At 34.2% G+C, this 24,141-nt stretch overlaps 1 protein-coding gene across 5 annotated transcripts in view; it reads left to right on the top strand.

Annotated features, from left to right (window-relative positions):
- Positions 1–24,141, top strand: part of BRWD3 (bromodomain and WD repeat domain containing 3) — a 189,350-nt gene that overhangs the window by 135,323 nt on the left and 29,886 nt on the right. For all 5 annotated transcript variants that reach the window (XM_064574290.1, XM_064574292.1, XM_045879890.3 and 2 more), the window contains 9 exons: positions 11,347–11,454; positions 13,111–13,235; positions 14,516–14,598; positions 15,736–15,847; positions 16,828–16,889; positions 16,992–17,147; positions 17,814–17,934; positions 18,955–19,080; positions 19,170–19,248. In XM_064574290.1, the coding sequence (XP_064430360.1) occupies positions 11,347–11,454; positions 13,111–13,235; positions 14,516–14,598; positions 15,736–15,847; positions 16,828–16,889; positions 16,992–17,147; positions 17,814–17,934; positions 18,955–19,080; positions 19,170–19,248 (972 nt within the window). The remainder of the gene's footprint in view (positions 1–11,346; positions 11,455–13,110; positions 13,236–14,515; positions 14,599–15,735; positions 15,848–16,827; positions 16,890–16,991; positions 17,148–17,813; positions 17,935–18,954; positions 19,081–19,169; positions 19,249–24,141) is intronic.

The following is a 24,141-nucleotide window of genomic DNA, read 5'->3' as shown; positions in this document are numbered from 1 at the left end:
GAGAGAAAGAATGAGACAGAGAGAGAGAGCATGAGAAGGGGGTAGCGTCAGAGGGAGAAGCAGACTCCCCGCTGAGCAGGGAGCCCGATGTGGGACTCGATCCAGGGACTCCAGGATCATGACCTGAGCCAAAGGCAGTTGCTTAACCAACTGAGCCACCCAGGTGCCCCCAGACAAACTAGATTTTAAACCAAAGACTATATAATGGGAGATGAAGAAGGGCACTATATCATAATAAAGGGGTCTATCCAACAAAAAGACTGAACACATGTAAATATTTATGCCACCAACGTGGGAGCACCCAAATAACAAACATAAAAAACTCAGTGATAATAATACAAGTATATTATGGGACTTTAACACCCCACTTAACAAGCAATGGACAAATGATCTAAGCAGAAAATCAACAAGGAAAAATTGGCTTTGAATGACAGGCTGGATGAGATGAACTTAGATATATTCAGAACATTTCATCCTAAAGCAGCAGAATACACATTCTTTTTGCATGCACATGGAATATTCTCCAGAATACATCACATACTGGGTTACAAATCAGGCCTCAACAAATACAAAAAGATTGAGATCATACCATGCATATTTTCTGACCACAATGCTATGAAACATGAAGTCAACCACAAGAAAAAATTTGGAAAGACCACATATACATGGAGGTTAAAGAATATCCTACTAAAGAAATGAATGGGTAAACCATGAAATTAAAGAAGAATTAAAAAATACATGGAAACAAATGAAGATGAAAACACAATTGTCCAAAACTTTTGGGATGCAGCAAAAACAGTCATAAGAGGAAAGTATATACAAAACAGGCCTACCTCAAGAAGCAAGAAAAGTTTCAAATACACAACCTAACCTTACACCTAAAGGAGCTAGAAGAGGTACAGCAAATAAAGCCTAAAGCCAGCAGAAGAAGAGAAATAATAAAGATTAGAGCACAAATAAATGATACAGAAACAAAGAAAAACCAGTAGAACAGATCAGTTCAACTAGGAGCTGGTTCTTTAAAAGAATTAATAAAATTTATAAACACCTAGCCAGATTTATCAAAAAGAAGAGAGAAAGGACCCAAATAAATAAAATTTATTGAAATAAATATGAAAGAGGAGAGATCACAATTAACACCACAAAAATATTTTAAGAATATGAGAATAATATGAAAAATTATATGCCAAAATTTGGGCAATATAGAAGAAATGGATAAATTCCTAGAAACACATAAGCTACCAAAGCTGAAACAGGAAGAAATAGAAAGCTTGAAGAGAACAAAAACCACCAAAAAATTTAATCAGTAATCACAAATCTAACAAAAAAAAGTCCAAGGCCAGATGGCTTCACATGGGAATTCTACCAAACATTTAAAGAAGAGTTAATACCCATTTTCCTCAAACTCTTGCAAAAAATAGAAATGGAAGGAAAACTTCCAGACTCATTCTATGAGGCCAGGCTTACCTTGATTCCAAAATCAGACAAAGACCCCACTATGGGGGTGCCTGGGTGGCTAAGTTGGTTAAGCACCAACTCTTAGTTTCAGTTGAGGTCATGATCTCAGGGTTGTGGGATTGATTCCCACTTTAGGCCCCACACTAAGTGCAGAGTCCACTTGTCCCTCTCTCTCTGCTCCCCCCCCCGCTGTCTCTCTCTAAAAACAAACAAAAAAAGACCCCACTAAAAAGAATTATAAGCCTATATCCCTGATGAACATGGATGCAAGAATTCTCAAGAAGATGCTAGCAAATTGAATCCAACAGTACATTAAAAGAATTATTCACCACAATTATTCCTGGGCTCCAAGGGTAATTCAAGATTTGTAAATCAACATTATAACACCACATTAATAAAAGAAAGAATAAGAACCATATGATCCTCTCAATAGATGCAGAAAAATGCATATGACAAAGTACAGCATCCATTCTTAAAAAAACTTTCAACAAAGTAGGTATAGAGGGAACATACCTCAACATCATAAAGGCCATATGTGAAAGACACACAGCTAATATCATCATTAATGGGGAAAAACAGAGCTTTTCCTTTACTGTCAGGAAGAAGACAGGGATGTCTAGTCTCATCACTGTTATTTAAAATACCTGGAATTCCTAGCCACAAGAAAGAGACAAAAAAATTAATAAAAAGCATCTAACTCAACGAGGAAGAATTAACTTTATTCACAAATGTCATGATACTCTGTAGAAAACCCAAAGCACCCTACTAAAAATTCCTTGAGCTGATACATGAATTCAGTAAAGTTGAAGGATACAAAATCAATGTACAGAAATCTTTTGCATTTCTATACACCAGTAATGAGGCAATAGAAAGAAATCGAGGAATCCATCCCATTTACAATTGTACCAAAAACCAAAAGATATGAATAAACCTAACCACAGAAGTAAAAGATCTGTACTCTGAAAACTGGAATAATTATGAAAGAAATTGAAGAGGACACAAAGAAATTGAAAAATATTCCATGCTCATGGGTTGGAAAAGCTAGTACTGTTAAAATGTCTGTACTACCCGACACAATCTACACATTTAATGCAATCCCTATCAAAATACCACAAGCAACTTTTCACTGAACTAGAAAAAACAGTCCCAAAACTAATATGGAACCACAAAAGACCCTGAATAGCCAAAGCAATATTGAAAAAAAAAAAAAAAAAAAAAAAAGGAAAGCTGGAGGCATCACAATTCCAGACTTCAAGCTATATTACAAAGCTGTAGCAATCAAGACAGTATGTGACTGGCACAAAAACAGCCACATAGATCAATGGAACATAGTAGAGAACCCAGAAATGCACCCACAACTAGATGGTCAACTAATCTTTGACAAAGCAGGAAAGAACATCCAATGGGGGGTGGGGGGGAAGCCAGTCTCTTCAACTCATGGTGTTGGGAAAACTGGACAGCAACATGCAAAAGAATGAAACTGGACCACTTTTGTACACCAGATACAAAACTGAATTCAAAATGGATTAAAGACCTAAATGTGAGACAGGAATCCATCAAAATCCTAGAGGAGAACAAGGGAGAAACCTCTTTGTCATAAGCCATAGCAACTTCTTACTAGACGCATTTCAGGAGGCAAAGGAAAGAAAAGCAAAAATGAACTATTGGGACTTCATCAAGATAAGAAGCTTCTGCACAGCAAAGGAAAAAGTCAACAAAACTAAAAGGCAATCTTGGGAATGAGAGAAGATATTTGCAAATGACATATCTGATAAAGGGTTAGTATCCATAATATATAAAGAACTAACAAAATTCAACACCCCAAAAAACAAACAATCCAGTTAAGAAATGGGCAGAACACATGAATAGACATTTTTCCAAACAAGATCTTCAGATGTCTAACAGACACATGATAAAATGTTCAACATCACTCATGATCAGGGAAGTACAAATCAAAACCACAATGATACCACCTAATACCTGTCAGAATGGCTAAAATTAACAACACAAAAACAACAGATGTTGGAGAGGATGTGGAGAAAGGGGAACCCTCTTGCACTGTTGGTGGGGATGCAAATTGGTATAGCCACTCTGGAAAACAGTATGGAGCTTTCTCAAAAAGTTAAAACTAGAACTACCCTAAGACTGAGCATTTCACTACTAGGTATTTATCCAAAAGATACAGAATTACTGATTCAGAGGAGCACTTTTACCCCAATGTTTATAGCAGCATTATCAGCAATAGCCTAATTATGTAAAGAGACCAAATGACCTTTGATGAATGGATAAAGAAGAAATGGCGGGGGTGCCTGGGTGGCTCAGTTGTTAAGCGTCTGCCCTCGGCTCAGGTCATGATCCCAGGGTCCTGGGATCGAACCCCACATTGGGCTCCCTGCTCAGCGGGAAGCCTCATTCTCCCTCTACCACTCCCCCTGCTTGTGTTCCTTCTTGCTGTGTCTCTCTCTGTCAAATAAATAAATAAAATACTAAAAAAAAAAAGAAATGGCATATGTATACAATGTAGTATTACTCAGCCATCAAAAAGAATGATATCTGGCCATTTGCAACAATGTGGATGGAGCTAGAGTATATTACGCTAAGTGAAATAAGTCAGATAAATACAAATACCATATGATTTCACTCATTTGGAATTTAAGAAACAAAACAGATGAACATATGGGAAGGAAGACAAAAAATGAGAGAGGGAAGCAAACCATAAGAGAGTATTAAGTATAGACAACAAACTGTGGGTTGCTAGAGGGGAGGGGGTAGCAAATGGGCTAAATGGGTAATTGGTATTAAGGACGGCATTTGTGATGAGCGTACTGGGTGTTATATGTAAGTGATGAATCACTAAACGCTACTCGTCAAACCAATATTACAGTATAAATTAACTAACTGGAATTTAAATGAAACCTTGAAAAAAGCCAAAAATGAAATGATCATATGGTTTTTATCCTTTCTCTTATTAATGTGATACATCATATTAATAAGATTGATGAAGTGATGTGCAAATATTGAACCACCCTTGCAACCCAGGAATAAGTCCCACTTGATCATCGTGAATATATTTTTTTTAATGTATTGTTGGACTCAGTTTGGAAGTATTTTAATGAGTATTTTTGCATCCATGTTCATCAGGGATATTGGCCTGTAGTTCTCTTTTTCAGTGGTGTATTTATCTGGTTTTGGTATCATGCTAATGCAGGCCTCATAGAATGAATTTTAATGTTTCCCTTCCTTTTCTGTTTTTTGGAATAGTTTTAGGAAGTATATATATTTACTCTTCCATAAATGGTAGAATTTGCCTATGAAGCCTTCTGGTCCTAGACTTTTGTATGTTGGGAGATTTTTCATAAATGATTTCATTTCTTTGCTGGTTATTTTTGTGTTAAAGTTTTCTGTTTCTTCCTGTTTCAGTTTTGGTAGGTTATGTTTCTAGGAATTCATCCATTTCTTCTAGGTTGTCCGATTTATTGGCATATAGTTTTTCATAATGTTCTCTTATAATGTTTGCATCTCTTTGATGTTGACTGTTATTTCTCCACTTTCATTGGTGATTTTATTTATTTGAGTCCTTTCACTTTTGTTTTTGTTATGTCTGGATAGAGGTATATAAATTTTGTTAATTTTTTTTTTTTTCAAAGAAACAGTTCCTGGTTTTGTTCATCTCTTGTAGTTTTTTTAGTTTCTATATCATTTATTTCTTCTGTAATCTTTATTACTTCCTTCCTTCTGGAATGGCTTTAAGCTTCAGTTGTTGTTTTCCTTGTTCCTTTAGTTGGAAGGTTAGGTTGTTTCTTTGAGATTTTTCTTGTTTCTTGAGGTAGGCCTGTATGGCTTATATGCTTTGCTCTTAGGACCACTTTTGCTATATCCCAAAATGTTTTGGACTGTTATGTTTTCATTTCCATTTTTTACCATATATTCTTTAATTTTTTCTTTCATTTCCTGGTTGTCCCATTCATTGTTTAGTAGCATGTTGTTTAACCTCCATACATTTGTTGTCTTTCTAGATTTTTTCTTGTGGTTGACTTCTACTTTCATAGTATTGTAGTCAGAAAAGGTGCATGGCATGACTTCAGTCTTTTTGTATTTTTGAGGCCTGTTTTGTGACCTAATATGTGATCTATTTTGGAGAATGTTCCATGTGCACTTCAAAACAATGTGTATTCTGCTGTTATAGGATGGAATGTTCTGAATATATCTGTTAAATCCATCTGGTCCAATGTGTCATTCAAAGCCATTGTTTCCTTGTTGATTTTCTGTTTAGGTGATCTACCCATTCACGTAAATGTGGTGTTAAAGTCCCCTACTATTATTATGTTTTTACCAATTAGTTGATTTATGTTTGTTAATAACCACATTATATATTTGAGTGTTCATATGTTGGGTGCATACCTATTTACAATTTTTAAATCTTCTTGTTTGATTCTCTCCTTTATTATGCTATTGTGCCCTTTCCATCTCTTGTTAGTCTTTCTTTTAATGTAGTTTTTCTGATATTATTATAGCTGCTGTGGCTTTCTTTTGACCTGTATTTGAATGATAAATGTTTCTCCAGCCCCTTGCTTTCAATCTTCAGGTGTCTTTAAGTCTCAAATGCACCTTTTGTAGGCAGCACATAGATAGGCCTTGTGTTTTTATCCATTCTGACACCCTATGTATTTTGATTGGAGCATTTTCTCCATTTACTTTCAGAGTAATCATAGATAGATATGTATTTATTGCCATTTTATTACTTGTTTTTTCCTTGTTTCTGGAGATTTTCTCTGATCCTTTCTAATCTTTGTCACTTTTGGTCTCTCTTTTCCCCCCAAAGGGACCTGTTACTATTTCTTGTCAGGGCTGGTTTTGCTGCCTTTGGGTCATGACTCCTTCAGTTTTTGTTTGTCTGGGAAACTCTTCATCTTTCCTTCAAATTCTGAATGATAGCCTTGCTGGATAGGGTATTCTTGACTGCTACTTTTCCCCATTTAGCACTTTGAATATATCATGCCACTCCCTTCTGGATGGCCAAGTTTCTGTTGAGAAATCTGCAGCTGCCTTATCTTTTCTCTTGTATGTTAAGGACTTCTTTTCTCTTTCTGTTTTTCAGACTTTATCACTAAATTTTGCACATTTAATTACAATATGTCTTCTTTTTTTACATTTAAATTCAATGAATTAACATATAGTGTATTATCAGTTTCAGAGGTAGAGTTTAGTGATTCATCAGTTGCATATAACACCCAGTGCTTATTATTTCAAGTGCCCTCCTTAATGCCCATCACCCAGTTACCCCATCCCTCCACTCACCTCCCCTTTAGTAACCCTCAGTTTTTTCCTATAGTTAAGAGTCTCTTATCGTTTGGCTCCCTCTCTGTTTTCATCTTATTTCATTTTTACCCCATTCTCCTATGATCCTCTGTCTTGTTTCTTAAGTTCCACATATGAGTGAAATCATATGGTAATTGTCTTTCTGTGATTGACTTATTTTGCTTAGCATAATACCCTCTCATTCCATCCACATTATTGCAAATGGTAAGATTTCAGAGTTTTTTGATGGCTGAGTAATATTCTTTTGTATATATACACCACATCTTTATCCATTCATCTGCCAATGGACATCTGGGCTTTTTCCATAGTTTGGCTATTGTGGACATTGCTCCTATAAACATAGGGGTGCAGGTACCCCTTTGGATCACTGTTTGTATTCTTTGGGTAAATACCTAGTAGTGCAATTGCTGGTTCCTAGGGTAGCTATATTTTTAACTTTTTGAGGAACCTCTGTACTCTTTTCCAGAGTGACTACCAGTTTTCATTCCCACCAACAGTATAAGAGGGTTCCCCTTTCTCCACATCCTTGCCAACATCTGTTGTTTCCTGACCTGTTAGTTTTAGCCAATCTGAGTTTTATAAAGTGGTATCTTATGGTTTTGATTTATATTTCCCTCATGCTCAGTGACATGGAGCATTTTTTCATGTGTCTGTTGGTGATTTGTATGTCTTCTTTGGATAAATGTCTGTCCATGTCTTCTGCCCATTTCTTGATTCAATTATTTGTTCTTTGGTTGTTGAGTTTGATAAGTTCTTTATAGATTTTGGATACCAGCCCTTTATCTGATAAGACATTTACAAATATCTTCTCCCATTCTGTAGGTTGTCTTTTGGTTTTGTTGACTTTTTCCTTTGCTGTAAAAAAGCTTTTTATCTTGATTATGTCCCAATAGTTCATCTTTGCTTTTGTTTCCCTTGCCTTTGGAGACATGTCTAGCAAGAAGTTGCTGTGGCTGAGGTCAAAGAGGTTTCTGCTTCTGTTCTCCTCTAGGATTTTGATGGATTCCCATCTCACATTTAGGTCATTCATCCATTTTGAGTTTATGTTTTGTGTATGGTGTAAGAAAATGGTCCAGTTTCATTCTTCATGTGTCTGTCCAATTTTCCCAACACCATTTATTGAAGAGACTTTCTTTTTTCCATTGGATATTCTTTCCTGCTTTTTCAAAAATTAGTTGACCCAATTACAATATGTCTTGGTATTGGTCTGCTTTTGTTTATTTTGAATGGAGTTCTCTTTGCCTCCTAGATCTGGATGTCTGTTTCCTTCCCCAGATTAGGAAAGGTTTCAGCTTTCATTTCTTCAAATAAATTTTCTGCACCCTTTTCTCTCTCGCTTTTTCTTCTTCTGGAACTCCTATAATACACATGTTATTAGTTTTAATGGAGTCACTGAATTCCCTAAATCTATTCTTGTGTTACATAATTCTTCTTTCTCTCTTTTGTTCAGCTTCATTACTTACCATTACTTTGTCTTCCAGGTCACTAATGCATTTGTTCTTCCAAACTGCTGTTCATTGAATCAAGTATGTTTCTAATATCGTTTAATGCTCTCTTCATAGATGATTGATCATTTTTTAACTCCTTTTTCCCTGTGGTAATGGTCTCCCTGATGTCTTCTATTCTTTTCTCAAGCCCAGTATCATTATGATTGTTGCTTTAAATTCTCCATCAGGCATGTTACTTATATTTGTTTTGCTTAGATCTCTGGTTGTGTCCTTTTTCTTTCATTTGAGATGAATTCCTCCATCTTTGCATTTTTTCTAATTCTCTGCTTTCTGTGTGTTACAAATGCCAGTTATGTTTCCTGAAAGTATTGGCCTTCTGAAGAAGAGATTATGTAGTGCCCAGGGCCTGGCTCTTCAGGGAGTATCTCAGGTATAAGCTGCTTCCACTCTGCTATTGGGTTTTGGCTGTTCTATCCTTCAGGCCATTCATATGCAGAGGCTCTCCTTTCCTGCTCTGGGCTATGTTTGGTCCATGGCCTGAGTTTTAAGTAGGTGTGCTCTGGTCTGCTTGTGAAATTATTCCTGTCACCAACTCCACCAGAACTGAGGCCCTGCAGAGCTCTCTCAGCAGAATTCATGGTGTAGGCAGGTGCTTCTGCTGGTTTTCTATGGGAGGGCCCCACTGTGCTGGGAGTGAGGCAAGCTTGACTGAAAAGGGCAGTTGCACCAGAGCACAGGGGTACAGGGCTTGGTGTATGCAGGTTACGCAGCAGTGTCAGCACTGTGTTGCTTCTTTCAGGTAGCTCTGTATTTATACTGAGGGGCGGGAGAGGGAAATTACACCAATCAGCTCCTTTGTTCTCAGAGAGGTGTGTGAATGCTGTTTCTCCAGGATGTACTCCAAGAAGAGGAAATAATCTCCGCATTGCGTGTCCCATACGCTGTTCAGATAGCTGTGTCCATACTGTCTGCACCCGGGTTGTTTGCCTGCCTTCTCTCAAGGAACAGGGCAGTGCACTCCTGCCTCTATCCCAGTCAAGCAAGCTATTCTTTAGAGGTCTAGGTTTTAAGCCTTTCTGGTTGCAAGAACTCACAAAATTCATCCCCTCTTATTTTCCAAGCCAGTGGTTTTTGGGAAACATTCTCATTGTGTGTTCCCCCCTTGAGCACCTCTCTCTCTCTCTCCCCTCTCCATGACCATGGCTCCCTCCCCTCTCCAGCACCTGCAATCCATTTCTCCCCTAAACCAGGTCTCCATACTTCCTACCTTCTTCAGTGAGGCCTCTTCTCTACCTTTAGTTTTGGAGTTTGTTCTGTCAGTCTTCAGATCTATTTCTGGGATATTTAGGATGATTTGATAGTTATCTAGTTGTGTTTTGGGGACCATGAAAGCCTAGGGTCATCCTACTTTGCTGCCATTTTCCTCTAAGGGGAGTAATTTTTAATTAATCTTAGAAGACTTTATAAGATGTGGGGCACCTGGATGGCTCAGTCAGTTAAGCATTTGACTCTTGAATTTGGCTCAGGTCATGATCTCATTGTTGTGAGATTGAACCCCATGTTGTGCTCTACACTCAGCGAGGACTCTGCTTTGAGATTCTCTCTTCCTCTGCCCACTCCCCCTGCTCTCTCTGTCTCTGTATCTCTCTCTCAAATGAATAAATAAATCTTTACAGAAAGAACACTTTACAAAACAACACAAGGATCTGTATATTCTATGATCTGATGAGATGCCTCTCTATAGGACCATATTTGTCTTGGTGGAATCACTAAACTTAGCATATGCTTATGTGCTTCAAGACTGGTTTGTAGTAAGTAATGATAGTTGTTCAGGTAATGGAGGAGGTATATAAGTGAATTAGTCAGTGAAATACATAATGTTTTTAAAGAACTCATAAAACTCATAATTTTTTATAAAATCAGCTCTTAATGACAGCATTACTTTTTACTTTAAATGTTAAGCCCTCAGTATTTTGCCTGAAATGGCCATACCCACAGATCATTATGGCCTTTGAAAATGCTCATTCGCCAAAGTCTAACTTAAATGGCAACTTCTCCTGAATGTTATTGCTGCTTTCCATTTGCCTGCCACTCTTTCCTCCTGAGCTTTCACACCTAAATTATTTATCTCTTATGGTACTTAGTATATTCTGCCTTATGTTATACTCACGTGTCTGCCCATATCCTTGAGGGAAAGGATTTTATTTTGATATGTTAACCACAGCACCTAGTGCCTTGTACACACATGTTCAATCAGTATTTGTTGAGTACAGGAAAAAATATATAATAAATGATATCTGAATAACATGTTTATTATTGATATTTTTACCCTTATAATTATGTTTATATACTAGTATTTAAATCTTTTTAGTGTTCTACTTGTATTTTTAGGTATTAAAAATTCTGACTTAGAAACTGTTGATTGGTAGAGTGGTCAGTGTATTTTTTTAAATCTCAGTATGTTTTTTTTAATGTTACTTTTTAAAAATTTTATTATCTCTACTACCACTTTAAAATTATTGGAACAAGAAACTTTTTTTTTAATGAATCAGAATATGGTGATGAATGCTGTCCTAAGGAGGTGAAGGGTGTTAACTAAGCACTTGAATTCATTTTCTTTCCATACTATGCCTGTTCTGATGTTAATTCTTGCAAAATAAAATTTCTAATCCATTTGGAAATTATTCTATTTAGTAATCTGTGGTTAGAATTACATATAAAATATGTAATAAATATAAAATAAACACATAAATGTGTAGGCTATTAAAATTTGATATTTAGAATGTTAATTACAGTTTGAAATATAGTACTTTAAAATATGACCAGTTTTGTGTACATTTGTCATTGATCCCTGTTTCTTCAGAAATTTATGAGGCAGCTAAGGGGAAAAGGATTGTGTATACAGTATGTGTTTATATTATACAGTACCTAGTGCGGGGCAACAGTTATGAGTACTGAATGAACATTATTTGATGGTGACAAATACCTTTATTATACATTTTTTAAAATTATAATTATGTTTGTTTTAAACAGAAGAAGACATTTGTAGCAGTATATATTGGGATATGTAGAGTTGTTAAATAGGGTGCTGCTGTTTAATACCTTATGTTTTTTGTTTTAGCTTATCTATTTCAGGCAAGGACATGAAGCTTATGTGCGGGCTGTAAGAAAGTCAAAAATATACAGCCTTAATTTACAAAAACAGCCATGGAATAAAATGGATCTCAGGGTAAATTTGACATTTTCATAAGTGTGCAATTGAAATAGCTTTGGAATTAAGTTATTTGCTTTTATGTTTTTTTCTGTTTCATACATATTTCACTATTGATTGTGTATCTAAGATAAGATGATGCACCATACTCTTGTACAATTGAGTGTTACGGGTCATATTTTATGTTTCCTGAAATTTGTACACTACCTGTAGTCTTGATTATTTGACTTAATTTCCTTCAAGCTTCAAGTTGTCTAGTGTATATACCTTTCTATATTTGAAGCAAAATGGTAGTTCCCTGGTGTGGACATTTCCCTCAGCAGTTTTGTACATTCTGGAAGCTCTATAAATTGACTGTGTGTGTGTACAGACACCCTTGAGGTTCTGGTGACTTTAAGATATAGTAAATATCATAAATTCTAAGAAACTCAGAACTTTGTGGTGCTTTATGGATTACCTATTTTAATATATTACCTTATAGCTACATGGTATTAAGTAAAATAGATATGTTTATTTTTTAGAGGAGTTTTTTTCTGACTGTAAATACATATTCATTCAGTCATTTATACATACATAGATACATACAAACAAACAGACATAAGGATACATACACCATCATTTCTAGTTACGTTTATGGGTGTTTTCTTCTTTTATTTTTCCAAGTTGGAGAACAAGAGACTAAAGAGAATTTTACAGTGGTTTCCAGGTAAATGAAGGATTGTTGTATGATGATGTTTAGCAGGAAGGATACATGAAAGCATGTATATTTATTGAAATAAAGCTTTAGACACTTGTAAAATATTATATTAAGGTTGTAAGGTACCAAAGTATCTTATCCGGTGACCTTTACACAGTCATCTCCTGGTAGATAATGATGCTACCATCTATTCTGAATCAGGTGAAAGTTGAGTTATAAGGTTTTTTACTTTTTTATTTTTATTTATTTTTATTTTTTGAGAATCAAGGAATGAATAAAACATATGATTTTTTATTTTTTAAATCCTAACCCTGTGGCTCTAGGAAACTGCAAGAGGCAGCATATGTATGGGGCAAGAGTCTGGGTTTTGGAATATGACCTGAATTTTAATCCAGATCTAATATATATACACACACCCAAGTGTATAACTTTAAGCAAGTCACTATACCCACGAGGCTCAGTTTTGTCATCCGTTAAGTGTTACTAATAATCAATTATACGGGTGGTTTGTAAAATAATATTGTGGGCATTAAAAAAAAATGTAAGTCCTTTCCCCAAATATATACATGCATGTCTACCCGCATACTTACATACTGTATTTCTGCTGGAAGAGTGATTCTTAACTAGGCAGAGCATCATAATCCCCTTGGGAGTTCTTTCAAAATACATATGACTAAGCTTGTACCCTTAACCTACTGAATTCAATTTTATAGGAGTAGGGTTTAAGAATATGAATTTTAAAAATGTTCTCAAGGGACTTCTGTTGCTTATCCTTGGTTTAGAGCCCTGCAATATACTACAGCCTGCTATTAAGGGTCAAGAACCATGTCTTACTACCTTTAGCACTTAGTGGAATGCTTAATACTTGGTGGATATTCAGATAATTTTTATTTGTTCGAAAAATAGTGAAATACTATGCAAATGTTAGGCAATTACTTATATTGAAAGTAATAATTTATTGGTATTCTCATGAATAGGAACAAGAATTTGTTAAGATTGTAGGAATCAAATATGAGGTTGGACCACCTACACTATGTTGCTTGAAGCTTGCGTTTCTGGACCCCATTTCAGGCAAAATGACTGGAGAATCTTTTTCCATTAAGTGAGTAGCTATCTCTGGTTGTGTGTGTGTGTGTCTGTGTGTTTTAATCCCTGTCATGTATTCTGCAGAGTACAGGATTTAATGGGAGAGACAATAGTATAGTACTATAGGCTTTAGAGTTTTGAAGACCTGACGAGCATGGAGTGTTATATGCAACTAATGAATCATTGAACACTACACCAAAAACTAATGATATACTATATGTTGGCTAATTGAATTTAAATTAAAAAATAAATAAATAAAGACCAGGATTTAATGTTTAATTTTTGGTCTGTTTCTCTACATAATACTGTGTGTGTGTGTGTGTGTGTGTATAAAAACTTGCATGAGTATGCATGCATGTGTGTGTAGCTAATATATATGTAATGTGTGTGTGTGTGTGTGTGTGTGTGTGTATACAGTTGACCCTTGAACAATGTGTAGGAGGTTATGGGCAATGACCCCACACAGTTGAAAATCTGCATATAGCTTTTGACTCCCGAAAAACTTAACTAATAGCCCGCTGTTGAGCAGAAGCCTTACTGATAACATAAAGTTTTGACTAATATGTATTTTGTATGTTTTATGTGTTATATTTAGTATTCTTACAATAAAGTAAGCTACAGAAAATAAAACATTGGTAAGAAAATCATAAGGGAGGGAAAATACATTTACAGTACTATATTTATTGAAAAAAGATCTGCATATAAGTGGACCCACACAGTTCAAACCAATATTGTTCAAGGGTGGATTAGATATATATATATGTGTGTGTGTGTGTATATATATATATACATGAGCAAGTTACTTAACCTCTCTGAATTTATGCCTTCATCTGCAAAATGTAAATGTTAATAACTTCTCAAGATTGTTGTGATGAATTAAAAGAAAAACCTTTATAAATGCCTAACTGTGGTTGAAACATGGTAGTTGCTTTTATTTCTGTTAATAATAATAGGAATAGCTAATCAGTGGTTCATTTCTTAAAGTTTGAAATCTAAGGAGATGAAAGAACATGAATTCATACTTTTCTTAAAGAGGACTTAATATAAAATACCTTATACTAAGCTTTAAGGATCTTCATTGGTGTCTTTATGTTTTTGAAGTGATATAGTAGTAAGCAGGGGACTCCCAAACAAATAAAAGCATATGGAGTTTAATTAAAGCCATTTGCAGGAACCTTGAGACTTCCAATGGTTTTTAAATGGCTCCACGTTAAACATATATCTCTAGATATTTAGTAAGTAACATAAGCTGCTATATTTGTATATTGATTTATATGTGCTTTATTTTTTGTACAGGTATCATGACATGCCAGATGTCATTGACTTCCTTGTGCTACATCAGTTTTATAATGAAGCCAAAGAAAGGAACTGGCAGATAGGTAAGTATAAAATTCTCACTTAATAACTATTAAGTTTGAAATAGAGTAACTTTTTAAGTCCAATTTAATAGACATAAACTAGTTTAACATGTAGTTGGTAAAAGCTGTTAGCCAAATTAGAAAGATCAAATTAAATTTTCCTCTCAGTTGTGTTTGGGTGATTTTTTATGCACATTGTATGTGGCATATAACCTCTAAACTTTCTGCAAATACCTAAGCTGTTAGAATACAAATGTGAATTACAAAGAAAATCATCAAATGTCAGTTGCCCTAATATAAAATACTTAACACTTGGGCTCTTAAGCAGACCATTACTGATTGTGGTTTTCTTTCTTTCTCTTTTTCTCCCTCTTTGTCTGTCTGTCACTCTTGTCTTTCTCTGTCTGTCTCTGTTTCTTTCTGTACCTCTACCTCTTTCTACCCCTTTTCTCTTCCTCTCTCCCGCCCTCCCTCTTCTCTCCCTTCCTTTACCTCCTCACTAGCTATTTGACCTTGGGCAAGTTTTTCATCTCTCTGTGTCCCACTTCCATTATCCGTATAATGGGAATCATAACAAAACACACCTATAAGGTTGATGTGAGCAATAAATGAGTTTATATATAGGAAACACTTAAAATGGTACCTAAGTACTTAAAATTTATACTATGTAAATGTTTGCTATTAGTACTTTTAAATTCTCCTTTTTTATGTGGGAGAAAATTTTTGTTCACAGTGGTTTGGTTTTATAATCCTTATCCCTTAAGAGGCAGAAAATTAGTATGAAGAGATTTTTAAAGGCAAAAAGCTGAAAGCGAAAAGGAAAAGGAAAAGAAACAACTGTAGTAACATGTATAGTACAAGAAAAAGTATGCCTAATGATGATCCTAAATAATTGATAAAAGATTATATGTGGTAGCATTTATTTAAGAAGACATGGACATATCTGATTTATTTCAGAAAGATTACTAGTACTTAGAAATCAAAATCCTTAATGAAGGTAAAATGTAAAATTTACTCATCTGGGAAACTCAGATTGAAACCTCTAATAATGCTAGATACAATGCTACTTCTTTGTCCAACACAAAGTAGCAATTTAGAATGTGAACAAAGCTATTATTCTCAAAAACATCCTTTTAAGAATTTCTAAAAACATTATAGGTGATAGATTCCGCAGTATAATAGATGACGCCTGGTGGTTTGGAACTGTGGAGAGTCAGCAGCCTTTTCAACCAGAGTATCCTGATAGTTCTTTCCAATGTTACAGTGTTCAGTAAGTACAGTTATGGTATTTTATGCCTGATATAATACTGTAGTACTATATGGACTTTCTATAAACCGTATTAGGAATAATACCTTGTTAATATGACTTATCTTTATCTGACCTGTAAGGAAGTAATCATAGTACCTCTAAGGAAGGAATTTGATGATAAACCTCTTGGGTCCAGTATGCATGCTAAAACAAAGCAGTAACTGAAGACTTATTTCTACCTCCCTTATGCCTGTATTTTCTTTTAAATATTTCTGTTTTAAACAAGAATTACAACTATTATTTCACAAAGAACACTGAAATTAATTCAGTGTTAAAGTAATTGTTATAGCCGGAATATAGCAACAAATATTAGTAACCAGTCCTTTATTTAATGGTATGAATTCTAGGCAGAGGTATTATGTTTGGACATACTATTTGTCTACAACATTTACTTTAGTTCATTAAATACCAGCATTATAAGATTCCTAATAAATGAAGTTCTCTTCTCAAGAATGATAAAGGTTTATTCTGTGAAGATTGACTTTTAGTCTCCATATTGCTGACGAAAAGGGAATAATAAAATTTTGGAGATGCTGTAATACTTACACTGTTAAGCTAAAGTAGATTATCCTACAGAAAGAATTGATCTATCAAACTGACTTTTTTAACCTGAAAAGAATTTTCCAAAGAGATCTTTATTCATTCTGTATCCTGGCTTAATATTGAATACATGCTGGATTGGAATTTAAAAAAAAAAAAAGCCAAGTAAAACTAAGTGTAAGCTTACTGCTCTCTATATTTCATATTGGTGGACTGTTCTCTATTTTTCTCTAATTTTCTTTGTTTTCTCTATTAAAGGTTTATTATTTATGTAAGTGAAATTGTACTTTAAGGAAAATTGTATTGCTGTTTCCAAATTTTACCCCAAGAAGTCATGCAAATCATGCTAATATATAAAAGTGTCATGTGAATTTGATTAGTATCTTGTTATTTTTTAATAGCTGGGACAATAATGAGAGAGAAAAGATGAGCCCCTGGGATATGGAGCCAATTCCAGAAGGAAGTAAATATGCTTTTAAAAATGAATTATAATTCTTCTAAAAGAAAAATGTCAGTAGCATAATATTGGAAACTAATGATTTCTGATTTTTCATCTTATACATAGCTGCCTTTCCAGATGAAGTTGGTGCTGGTGTTCCTGTGTCCCAGGAGGAACTGACTGCTTTGCTATACAAACCCCAGGAAGGAGAGTGGGGGGCTCATTCCAGAGATGAGGAATGTGAACGGGTTATTCAGGGCATCAACCACCTTCTTTCCCTGGGTACGGTGGATGTGAAAGAATATTAGGAAGGAAGAAGGAAAACCAGCAAAATTTTAAGTTCTACAAAAGGAAATACATTTTTTCACTGTATACTTTTAACTTAAGAGGCACTTTTAATCAAGTGATTCTAGTTTAACATTAATATTTTGATATGTTTGGCCAATGTAATGACAGACAAATGTTTTCTATTCTCTGGGGGCTTACAGTAGTGAAAAGCAGGCATATAATTGTCTTTTACTTTCTTGAGTCACTTTGGCTCTCCAGGTATTTCCTGAGCCTGACTTTGGATGAGTTTTTTGGTAGACAGTAGATGAGTAATATATTTTACTCACATGCCTAAGCTATATTATCTAAACTGTTTCACTTGAGCTGTTTGGCATTTATCTAGAAAAGACATCAGTTTGAAGTTAAACCTAGTTCTCTTTTAATTTGTCTCATTTTACCTGATTTGAACCAGTGTGTCATGCATGATTCATAGGTATTATGTCCAAATAAAGAGAATGACATTTTAACAATATTTGCCTAATATTTGCATAATTGAATCATTATTATTTTAGTAATGTAGCATATTGCCCTCCCTTCTTATTTATATATGAGTTTTTGTTTGTTAAGGTGAAATATTAATGTCTTTTATAACTACCTTTTTTTATTTTGGTAATATTACAGATTTTGCCAGCCCTTTTGCTGTTCCAGTGGATCTCAGTGCCTATCCCTTGTATTGTACTGTAGTTGCTTATCCAACTGACCTCAACACCATTAGGCGGAGACTTGAAAATCGCTTTTACAGGTCTGTTTAGTTTTATTATTTACTATAAAGTTCATAGCTTTACATCTTTTGTTTTCCTTTTTGCATAATGACACAGTGAGATCTGTATTTTCATAGTGTAAAATAATCATTCAATATACCCACTCCAAAATTTCTTGTAAAAATTTGGAACACTAATTTCCCTTTTTTCAATAGATTTCTCAGTCTTCCAGGGAAAGGAGGATATGGAATAAAGGATAGGGAAGAAATTTTGAGTAGCACAAATCACATGTGAAACAAAAACTACAGTTAACTTTAGTTTACAATTAAAGGCAGATTAAATAGTTTCTGGATTCATCATAATTAAGGTGCTATAGAAACTTGGAGCATGATTAAATCCCCTGTTGAGGAATTAGGCAGCAGTTAGATTTAATTACCAGCCCCAAAATGTGTTTAGATAAAGAGCCAAGTTATTTTTTTCTTGGTTTCATTTGGGAGTAGGGTAATTATGAGAGTGGTAGAGGGTAGCTTTTGGTAACTCTCTCACCCCAAAGCCTACTGTGTCCTAACCATAGTTATTCCAACATGAACTGGTTATAAATATAACCAGTTGGGGGTATTTTATAACATTACCTATCATTTCATTTAATAATATATATCATAAAATAACTAGATAAAAATCTATCTTTTTCTAAAACCTGGTTTCTTTTTTTTCTTGATCTTCTCATTTCTTCCCCTGAAAACTAAACATTCTTTTGACTTTATCAAAACACTGTTTGTGTTTATACTTATTTGGTTAAATCACTATTTACCCACAATGTCGTGGGTCAGTTCTTTTTAATATGAAGTCCAATGGTTCTTAATTCTTACCTGTACTTCAAATACTGTAACTATATACTTTTATTAGTGCACATTTGTTATACACATATATTAAGTCACATACAGATAATAGAACACCTTTGACATACCATGATTGAGTGCCTAACTGTTCTACGTTGTATATTCTTAGAATATACTTTAAAACATCAACCAGGAGTAACAGGGTATGTTTTTCTTTCATAGGAGAATATCAGCATTAATGTGGGAGGTGCGCTACATTGAGCATAATGCCAGGACTTTTAATGAGCCAGACAGTCCTATAGTTAAAGCAGCCAAAATTGTAACTGATGTCTTACTTCGATTTATTGGGTAAGAAGCAGCTTTATTTTCCACAAGAGCTGATTTCTGATTTAAAAAATATATATATTGAAATGTTTTTTGACTTTCTTGTTTCTTAGGGATCAGAGCTGTACTGATATACTGGATACTTATAATAAAGTTAAAGCAGAAGAACTAAACAGTACTGATGCAGAGGAGGTGAGAATCACAGCATGATTAATAGGCATGAATTCCTTTTCTGTTTTTTGAAGTACAGTAAGTATTGTGTGTATTATAACTGGCTATAAGCATTGAAACTGATTTCTAAAACCTGGCTGAGCACCTGCATCTTTTTATATTAAACTCTTTAACCTGTTTTTAGATGTTATATACTAGAAATATAGTGGTGCTACAATTTTTAGTCAGAGACAGGTAGCCAGTTATCCTGTTTGACTCAGTGGGTTTCAGTGATGAGAAATCAACACTTCATTTTCCAGCCTTAAAAACAAGACAAAGCACTAAATATTTTAGAAAGAATGGTTAGTTTTTAGAAATTTTAATAGGGATTAATTTTCTATGCAATATGTGAAAAATATTAAAGTATTTTAAAGTTTCAGGTTTCAAAGTACCTTTTTAGTAGTTTCATGGAATTGCTATTTAATTTCCTTTTTATGTGAATTTACAAACATAAGCCAGTTTTTCTTAATGAAATCAAATTAGTATTATCAGCAGACCTGCACATATCTAATTTCCCCACCTAGCCATATTCCCATTTTTTATTGAAAGCTATAATAGAAGCAAAAACCAAGAAGAGGATGAAGCAGTAATGGAATGTGATAATTCAAAAATCTTTAGTGGAAAACAATTCTCCCCAAGGATGAGTGACTCAAACATGCTAGATTCTATTTTAATGACTATTGTATAGAGATATTTTACATGTTTATATTGTCTGTACTGTTAATATCTAGAACAGTAAATCCCCAATTTTTTTTCTCTTTAATTGACATAACATTAGTTTCAGAGGTATAACAAATGATTCTATATTTATATATATTAGGAAAGAATCACCAAAATAAAACTAGTCACCATACATAGTTATAGTTTTTCTCATGTGATAATAACTTTAAAATTTACTTTCATATATTCAAGACAGTATTAAACTATAGCCACTATGTTGTACATTATATCCCCAAGACTCATTTATTTTATAACTGAAGCTTGTACCTTTTGACCCAGTACATGTATTTTGGCCCCCTCCCTCTAGACCTCCCCATCTCTGGCAACTACCAATCTGTTTTGTGTATCTATAAATTATTTTTTGTAGATTCCACATATAAATGAGATTATAGATGCCATTCTCTGACTTATTTCACTAAGCATAATGTTCTCAAGGTCCATCTATTTTTGTCCCAAATGGAAATTTTCCTTTTTATGGCTGAATAATATTCCATTAGGTATATATTACCATTTTTTCTTTATCCATTTACCCATTAGTGGAAACTTAACATTGTTTCTATATGTTGGCTATTGTAAATAATCTTGCAATGAATATGGGAATACATGTATCTTTTAGAGTTAGTGTTTTCATTTTCTTTAGAAAACCCAGGAATGGAATTCCTAGATCATAAGGTAGTTATTTTTTTTTTTAATTTTTTGAGGAACCTCCATACTGTTTTCCATAGGTTACTCCAATTTACATTTCCACCAATAGTGCACAAATGTTCCCTTTCTCCAAATCCTAACCAACACTTGTTATTTCTTGTTTTTTTGATAACAGCCATTCTAACAAGTGTGAGGTGATATCTCATTGTGGTTTTGATTTGCATTTCCCTGATGGTTATTGATGTTGAGCACCTTTTCATGTACCGGTCAGTCATCTATATCTTCTTTAGAAAAATGTCTATTTAGATTCTCTGCCCATTTTGTTTGTTTTTGTTTATTTGTTTTTTAATTCTTTTATTTGAGTGTAGTTGACACACAATGTTACATTAGTTTCAGGTGTACAACATAGTCATTCAGCTTCTTTACATGTTATGCAATGCTCACCACAAGTGTAGCTACCATCTGTCATTATACAACACTATCATATTATCGATTGTATTCCCTATGCTGTGCCTTTTATTCCTGTGATTTATTCATTCCATAACTGGAAGCCTGTATCTCCCACTCCCTTTCACCCATTTTGCTCATCAACTCTATCCCCTTCCCTCCGACAACCATTAGTTTGTTCTCTGTCCCAGTGTTGTTTTTTACTCTTTCCTGAAAACGTATCTGACTGTATAACATTGTATTATCAGAGTTAAATGTTATTGATATAATAAGGAAAACTCAGATATTTCAGTTAGATATTATCCTCCTGAAACTAATGAAAAATAATCATTCTTATTTCTGATAATTTCTCTGACCTTTCATATAAATGCATTTTGACTCAGGATTTGATGTAGCAAGAATTACTCCTCAGAGAAGCACTCCTTGTGTTAAAATGGAAAATTAAAAGTAAAATGTAATTCAACAACTTTGTCTTTGTGTGTGTGTGTGTGAGAACATTTAAGTTCTACTCTCAGCAAATTTCAATTATATAATACAGTGTTATCAGTTATGGTCACCATGTTTTACATGAGATCCTTAGATCCTCAGACCTTATTCATTTTGCTGAAAATTTGCTTTTACCAATCTTTCCTTATTTCTCTCATCACCCAGGCCCTGGCAACAACTTTTCTATTCTGTTTCTATGAGTTTGACTTTTTTTCTGGCTTATTTCACTTAGCATAATGCCCTCAGGGTCCACCCACATTGTCACAAATGACAGGTTTACCTTTTTTTTTCTCAAGACTGAATAATATTCTATTGTGTGTATATATATATATCACATCTTCTTTATCCATCTATCTGTTGAGGACACTTAGGTTGTTTCTGTATCTTGGCAATTGTGAATAATGCTGCAGTGAATATGTAAGTGCATCTTTCTCTCTTTGATATCCTGTTTTCATTGCCTTTGGATAAATATCCAGAAGTAGGATTGCAGGCTCATATGATAGTTCTATCTTTACTTTTTTGAGGAACCTCCATACTGTTTTGTATAGTGGCTATACCAGTTTACATCCCCACCAACAGAGTTCAAGGGTTCCTTTTTTCCATATCTTTATGAACAATTATTATCCCTTGTCTTCTTGATGATAGTCATTCTAATAGATGTGAGGTGATATCTCATTGTGATTTTGATTTGCATTTCCTTGATGATTAGTGGTATTGAATACTTTTTCATGTACTTGTTGACTATTTGGATGTCTTTGTAAAAATGTCTATTCAATTCCAATGCCCATTTTTATTTTTATTTTTTTAAGATTATTTATTTATTTATTTATTTATTTATTTATTTATTTATTTGAAAGAGAGAGAGAGCACAAGCAAGAGAGCACAAGCAGAGGGAGTAGCAGAGGGAGAGGGAGAAGCAGACTTCCCACTGAGTGGGGAGCCCGATGTGGGGCTTGATCTCAGGACCCTGATCATGACCTGAGCTGCTTAACCTACTGAACCACCAGGCACCCCCAGTACCCATTTTTAAATTGGATTTTATTTTTATTATTGAGTTGTATGATATTTTTATATATTTTGCCCTTATCAGATACAAGATTTGCAAATACTTCTCCCATTCTGTATGTTGCCTTTTCATTTTGTTGATGGTTTCCTTTGCTGTGCAGAAGCTTTGTAGTTTGATATAGTCCAGTTGTTTACTTCTGCTTTTGTTGTTTTTTGTTGCCGTTGGATTTTGTCAAATCCAAAAAAATTCATTGCCAAGACCAATGTCAATGAACTTAACCCCTGTGTTTTGTTTTTTTTCCCCTAGGGGTTTTATGGTTTCATGACTTACATCCAAGTCCTTAATCCATTTTGTGTTGAGTTTAATATATGGTATAAGATATGGGTCAAGTTTCATTCTTTTGCATGTGAATATCCAGTTCTCTCAGCACCACATATTGAAGAGACTATCCTTTCCCAATTGTATATTCTTGGCTCCTTTGTTGTACATTAATTGACCATACATATGTGGGTTTATTTCTGGGCTCTCTATTCTGTTCCATTGATCTGTATATCTTTTTTTTTTTTTTTTTTTAATGCCAATACCATCCTGTTTTTGTTACTATAGCTTTGTAATATAGCTTGAAATCAGGAAAGGTGAGGCCTCCAGCTTTGTCTTTCTTTCCCAAGATTGTGTTGTCTATTAAGAGCCTTTTTTGTGGTTCCATACAAATTTTAAGATTGTTTGTTTCTATTTCTGTGAAAAATGCTCTTGGAATTTTGATAGGGATTGCATGTAATCTGTAGATGGCTTTGAGCCATATGGGCATTTTAATAATATTAATTTCTTCCAATTCATTACCACAGAGTATCTTTATTTATTTGTGTCTCCAATTTCTTTCATTAATGCTTTATGGTTTTTAGTGTGCAAATCATTCATCTCCTTGGTTAAATTTATACCTCAGTATTTTATCTCTTTTGATGCAATTATAAATGAGATTGTTTTCTTAATTTGGCTTTCTGATAGTCCTCAGTGTTTAGAAATGGAACTTATTTTTGTATATTGATTTAGCATCCTGCAACTGTACTGAATTCATTTATTAGTTCTAACAGTTTTCTGGTGGAGTCTTTAGGGTTTTATATATGTAGTATCATGTCATCTGCTAATAGACATAGTTTTACTTCTTTTATGATTTGGATGTATTTTTTTTTTTCCTTGCCTAATTTCTGTGGCAAGGGCTTCCACACTATCTCAAATAGAAATGGCTAGAGTGGGTATTCTTGTCTTGTTCCTGCTCTAAGAAGAAAAGCTTTTAGTTTTTCACCACTGATCATGATGTTAATTATGGGATTGTCATATATGGCCTTTATTATGTTAAAGTATGTTCCCTCTACACCTACTTTATTGAGATTTTTATGATGAATGGGTGTTGTTGTCCTCAGAGTAACATTCTTTAGGTTAAAATAGAAAATTAAAATAAAATGCAATTCAAATTTATTTTATTAGAATGGAGTACCAGTAGCTCATGAGCAGCTTTTATTTTCTCCTAGGCATTACCAATGTGCTTTACCACCACCAGCTGAATAATGATG

The sequence above is a fragment of the Mirounga angustirostris genome, unplaced genomic scaffold (genome assembly GCF_029215605.1).
Source record: "Mirounga angustirostris isolate CCGP_5_RB_7025 unplaced genomic scaffold, mMirAng1.0.hap1 SCAF_11, whole genome shotgun sequence".
NCBI lineage: Eukaryota > Metazoa > Chordata > Mammalia > Carnivora > Phocidae > Mirounga > Mirounga angustirostris.
This window is presented reverse-complemented; position numbering and strand designations above follow the sequence as displayed.